Source organism: Rhinolophus ferrumequinum, chromosome 27 (assembly GCF_004115265.2).
Source record: "Rhinolophus ferrumequinum isolate MPI-CBG mRhiFer1 chromosome 27, mRhiFer1_v1.p, whole genome shotgun sequence".
Classification (NCBI taxonomy): domain Eukaryota; kingdom Metazoa; phylum Chordata; class Mammalia; order Chiroptera; family Rhinolophidae; genus Rhinolophus; species Rhinolophus ferrumequinum.
The window spans coordinates 24,403,577-24,409,576 of NC_046310.1; the positions used below are offsets into that span (position 1 = coordinate 24,403,577).

Below are 6,000 nucleotides of genomic sequence, written 5' to 3' on the forward strand. Positions count from 1 at the left end.
TACAGTTCAAACTGGGCAGGTCCACTTACAGGTGGAATTTTTTTGATTGACCCAAGTATTTCAAACCTGCACCCTTCAAGGGTCAACTGGCGGCTGGGAATCCACACATGCACAAGGCTGACTTAAGTTCTACGCGGACTTTCCAGTGCGAGGGCAGTCAGCACCCTTACCCCTGTGTTGTTCACGGTCAACTGTATTTTTATGGCTGCCCACACGTTTCTCTCCTCCGTATCTCACACAAACAATGGCATCTGGCCTTGTGTTACATGAACAGCAGCAGGGGGTCCCAGCCACATGGTGGCAAATAGGAGGACTGTGTCAGGTTCTAAGCCCAGCTGCGTCTCTCGGTAACTGCTGAAGCATCTGTCTAATGCAGGCAAGTGGTAAACTGGCACTTTTCTGAAGGGTAATTTCAGTGTGAAAAGCAGGTCAGAACGCTCCGGAATTATTTTGGTTCTGGATCCTCCATAAAGTCGGCCCTGAGATAAAGACAGGCTGGTAAGGCGGTAACTGCGTTATTAAGCAAGTTACCACTGTGAATAGCTGGAGCTCAGTCCCACTGGGGAAGCTGAGGAGACAGTCTTGGACTCGTGGCTCCGAGTTATCCTGTCTGAGGGGTGAGGACACAGGCAGCTTCCTTCCACCTGTCATGGGTTGGAGGCTGCTCCTGGGGACAAGAAGGCCTTGGCCCATCAGACCTGTCCCTGTGCACAGGCTGAGTGGGCTCCAGTGACTTGAGAAAGCCCTCCAAGGTGGGTCACAGGTGAGACAGCTGAAGTCAGGAAAAATGCTAAGTGCCAAGGAGACGAGGTGGGGCACTGACACATATACAACAAAAAGTGACCCCTTTGACAAGATACATTACCTGATGGTCTGAACAGGTAGAGTAAATTCAGACAGCAAGCAGTTTTGGTTTGAGGTGGTGTGGGAAAGAAACTAAAGTCAATCAAAAAAAATAAAGACAAGAATTCCAAAGGGGAAAAAAAGTTGTACATAAAAAGAAATTATATATTAGTATATGGCTCTTGGGTGATTAGCTTTTACATAGTCATGACACTGTAAATACTGACAAGTGACATTAAATATGACATTATAACTGCTGTAGGAAGATGGGCAGAAAGAGAAGGTGAGTGGGTGAGTGAGTTTGGGAACAGACATAAGACAACTGTACTGTAGAATTATTTGAGTCTTTTCAACTCTGTGTACATAAAACTTTTATAAAGTAGAAAACGAAAAGAAGAACCACTGCCGGCACCTGTCCCCACCCACCTCCAGTACTCAGGCAGGTACAATCACAGTAATAGGTCCCCTGTTGTGAGACACACAGGTGTCTTGGGACCAGCATGCGGGAAGGAAAACTACATTCCAAATCTCAAATAAAGGACGGACCAATTAACTTTCAGAAGACAGTTCTTTGCGATATTAGCCAGTACCTTTGGATATTAGAAAGTTCTCAAACTACCTTCCTCCTCATCACTTCCGCATAGCCTGGAGAAAAAGAAAATGCCAAACTGGGATTCCAAAATTGGGATTCTCTGCGATATTAAGTGCAGCCTTTGCTGCTAAACATAATCATTAAAATAAAGTGACAGAGAATTCTAGGCCTAGGGTTACCGTCTTTGATATCTGAACTCACAGCTAACTTGAACATTAGAGCCACCCTGCAAAGGCGCTGAAGAAATCACTCTCCACTCCAAGCCCATCTTTCTCCCTTAGCTTCTCAGAGGCGCCACCATCCTCCTGCCTCTTCTTCACGTCCCGCCCTGCCCACGTGTAGCACCTTGGTTTAAAAGGCCTCTGCTCCTCTAGTCTCTCATTTGCCCTCCCACTACCCCATTCAAAGGCGGGACCGAGGGCTTTGCCCACCGGCAGGGATTGGAGGGACAGGCACAGAGGCAGGGTCTGAGCGGGGTTCCAGGTACCGAGGCTTCTCACCCTGCAGCCTCGTGCGTGGAGCGAATTCCGGGGTCAGTGAACTTGGATGAGCGAATACAGGTGCTCCTTTCAGTTCCACCGCCCTGCTACTGAATTTCCCACCTCCCTCGGTACGAAGGTGGGCGCGGGCCCGCACCGGCAGCAGCGCGCCTCTCCTCAGAACTCCGACCCTTCCTATCAATCACGGCTGCGGCAGGTACCCTGAAGCATCGTTCGTGCACATCACAACCGTCCTCACTGCGGCCGCGGGACCCGGCTGTTCACCACCGTGACGAAGACGCGCAGATGTCCCCCATCACAAGTTTGTTCTTCTTACCACAGGGGGCCTCGTCGCTTGTCCTCTCTCACCTAGGTACTTAAGTCCCGTTTTCTGGGAAAGGATACGTAGGCTTCAGACTACCAAGCCTGTGATTTAAATTCGGAACTTCAGCGGCCAGAAGCAGAGCCCGGGGCGGCCGCCCTCACCCCGCGCGCCCCACGCCCACCCGTCGGCCTCCCGGAGGCGGGGACCCAGGAGGCGGGTTACCTGGGGACCCCGTCAGGAACACGTGCCGGGCCATACGGAAGGGCCCGCGTGGGGGAGGCTGCCCGGATCCGGTGAGGGTCAGGGTCGCGGTGGCAATCCGGGATAGGGGTCACTATCCACGTTCCTCCCACCGTGGGCCGCAGACCCCGCCTCCACCGGCCGGAAGTACCGCCCTCAGGGCCGCGCGTGCGCTCCAGCGCTCCGCCTCCCGCCGCTCTTGTGCCTCAGAGCGCGCGCCCGTGCCGCGCACGCGCTCTCAGCTCTCGGGTTCGGTGCGCCGGGGCGACGTCTGGCAGGTTGGTCCAGCCCCCTCTGCGCGCAGGTGCTTCAGCCTCCCAGGCGGGCTCATGGGGGGTGTTTGCAAGGAAACTGGCGTGAGCCTATGAAAACCAGTTTCCCCTTTTTACCCCCATAGCACAAGCGTGGAATAACTGCCAGACCCAGCTGGAGGACCTCACTGTGCAGGGAGTTAAGTGGCTTTCCCCCTCACTTAGCCACTTGATGTGTTTCAGCCAACGAAATGAAGTGGCCATGGCCTCGGGCCAGATTTACCTGTACACTCTCTCCGCCTAACATGTGTAGAGTTTGACTTGTGATCAATCATGCTCCATCCCGGCTGAGAAAGCAATTTCAGTGAGTGCTCAACTTAATTGGTTTGTGCCCACATGGGACCTGCAGGGCTCCCCTGAGCCTGTGATGTACTCCAGTCAGATGGCCTCCATTTCTTGCTGTTTAAAAAATAATCATCTAAAAATATATAGACTTGTACACTGTAGCTATCACCTTCGGCAACATTTGTAACGCTGCAACACTGGTAATGTAAAGATAATCTATGTTTATCTTTCACCTCCACGCAAACTGGAATCAAGAATAGCCAATGTAGCCAAATAAACCCATAGGAGTGGTTTTCAAAAGAAAGAACTTGTGCACAGTCATGTATCCTCTTGTTTTTATCAAAAAACATATTTAGATGCTAATTATCTTACATTTTCCATCACTAAAAAGCAGTTTATATTTGCAAGGCTCACCAGAGGTTGGACTATTTTCTTTTGCTACTATACCCGGAATTCTTGTAGCTACTAGCAGACATCTGTTCAGGTGGCTCAAGGAACATAGAGATTCCAGGTGTAGAAGATTGATGTCTTAGAGAACAAAAATCAATTCTTCCAGAATTGGACATTCTTTTTCTGTTAAACACTGTTCCTTTGGGTCGTGACTATATGGGTGTCTTCACTTTATGATAATTCATTGATCTGAGTATTTTGATTTGCACGGTTTCCTCCATGGGTTTCACATCAATAACAAAGATGAATGTCACGCAGGGTGTCATGCAGGGTCTCTGATCCCACTCCCCACATAAGAACGCAGGACATGCTTAGGCCAAAAAGGAACACCCACGGAGCCATACATAGGGGAGTCATACCACTATAGTATTCCTGGTGGCTGGATTGGAGAAACAGGAAACAGGAGCCACACGATCCGTAACCCTCACTCCGCCGCTTGCTGGCTCAGCCCCCATCTTCTTGCTAGCCCCCATTTTTCTGCTAGCTTAGCCACGGCAGTTATATTAGTGGCCAATGGCTCACTGGTTACAGCTGACGGCCAACTAGCCACAGCTGTTGGCTGTCCAATCAAAGTTTATGGCCATTTACTACCTGAGCCAGCACTTTCCACATGAGGCCAAGAGCCTGGAAACTGCTCTCCTGGCTCTGTCCCCACAATGAAATACCTTATATTAGACATTAACAACAAAAGAGAGGAGGACATAATTAGGAACACATTTTAAAATAAATCGGCTATTAAAGTACTATACTGAATCTAAGTTTTGCTTACTATACAACCAAGGTATAATTACCTGTGGAACAGGAGATTCTAATTATTTCTTCCCACGGCACTTAGGTACAAGTTTCCTTTGATAGGATGCAATGCGGTTCTTTATCAAAGCAGTCTATGAGTACATATTGTGCGGACAGAGTCGCAGAGAGCAGTTTTCAGGCTCTCAGCCTCACATGAAAGATGCTGGCTCGGGTAGTAGATGGCTGTCAGCTTTGGCTAATTGACCATCAGCTGTTACCAGTTAGTCAATTAGCCCCTGATATAACTGCCGTGACTGCGCTGGTTGGTCAGTTGTTTGGTCAGTTGGTCGGTTGGCAGGCAGAAAAGCGGACAGCAGGTTGCACGTCGTGTGAATCCAGCCTCCAGTGAGACTATAGTGGTATGACTCCCCTACCTATGGCTCCGTGGGTGTTCCTTTTTGGCCTCACCATGTCCTGCATTCTTATGTGGGGAGCGGGACCAGAGACCCCAGAAGAGACCCTGCACGACACATGACTCAGCGAGCAGGGTCTCCCGCACGACACATGTCTAATCTTTACAATTCCGAAAGTCCTAAAAACTCAGTGGTTTTTTTTGTTTGTTTATTTGTTTGTTTTCGTATCTCTGCCTTGCCAAAACTGACCTAGTTTTAAAACTGTCCATGTCTTTGGAACCCCCCTCAGTTCCAGGCAAACCTAGATGGTTGGCCATTCTACAGTTAGAGGACAGAGGAGCATTTGGGAAGCAAAGCAAAGAGCTTTAACAAGGTAAATGCTATAGGCTAAATGTTTGAGTCTCCCCAAAATTCATATGTTGAAACCCGAATGCCCGAGGTGCTGTATTAGGAGATGTGGCCCTTTAGGGGGCGATTCGGCCACGAAGGCAGAGCCCTCGTGACAGGATTAGTGCCCCACGAGAGATCCTGGGAGATTCACAGCCCCTTTCCCCACGTGAGGATACCATGAGAAGTCTGCCACCCCGAAGAGGTCCCTCGCCCGATCGTACTGGCACCCTAATCTCACACGTCCAGCCTCCAGAACTGTGAGAAGTAAATTTCTGTTGTTTATAAACGACTCTGTCTTGGTATTTTGCTATTACAGCTTGAATGGACTATGACAGAAAACAAGCAGTTTCTTCAAAAAAAAAAAGTTAATTATACGCCAATTTTTCTGGATATGGGATCTTTTTCCTGAACAAGTAATCTTGCCAGTGGTGATAACTAGAAAGCCTATTCGTCGCTGTGCAGAAGCAGAGATGACACTACACCTTCACCCACCTCTTCCTGCACAGCATGTCTGAGTACACCCTCCCCTCTGCACACCCACCCCCACACACACCCTGCTCTCCCTGACCTGGACATAGAACAAGGGTTCTGACATGTAGTTTGGGATAAGTCCTGAGTGCAAGAAAACAGAACAGAACAAAGAATGTGGCTACTGGGGATATGAAAAGATGAAAGTGAGGAAAAAGGACAAATGTGGTGACCCTGGTGTTTTGTCAGCCTGGCATTCATTTGCCCCTATGGAAATAGACTGAAATTCTCCTTTGGGAAACAACCCTCCCTCAGGCCCAGTCCCTGAATGGAAAGGAATGGTCCCTCCTCCATCCCCCCGCAGGGAAGACGTTGACACAAGTCTGGCCAATGAGACCAGTCCATCTCCTGGCTCAGTGCACACATAACACACATGACTCAAGCTAGTCAGCCCCTCAGAAACCCAGGATGT

At 49.5% G+C, this 6,000-nt stretch overlaps 1 protein-coding gene across 4 annotated transcripts in view; it reads right to left on the minus strand.

The window, feature by feature from the left end:
- NTPCR (nucleoside-triphosphatase, cancer-related) overlaps positions 1 to 2,640 on the minus strand; it is a 30,305-nt gene extending 27,665 nt beyond the window's left edge. The window contains exons 1-3 of one of the 4 annotated variants that reach the window (XM_033099756.1): positions 2,462 to 2,614; positions 2,252 to 2,340; positions 1,434 to 1,488 (exon numbers count right to left, since the gene is read on the minus strand). Coding sequence is in view for 2 of the 4 variants with exons in the window: in XM_033099754.1 (XP_032955645.1) it covers positions 2,462 to 2,495 (34 nt within the window). In the remaining 2 variants the exon portion in view is untranslated. Of the gene's footprint in view, positions 1 to 1,433; positions 1,489 to 2,251; positions 2,341 to 2,461 lie in introns of all 4 variants that reach the window. The other 3 variants (XM_033099755.1, XM_033099754.1, XM_033099753.1) reach the window with 3 other exon arrangements.
- Between the last annotated feature and the right edge of the window lie 3,360 nt (positions 2,641 to 6,000).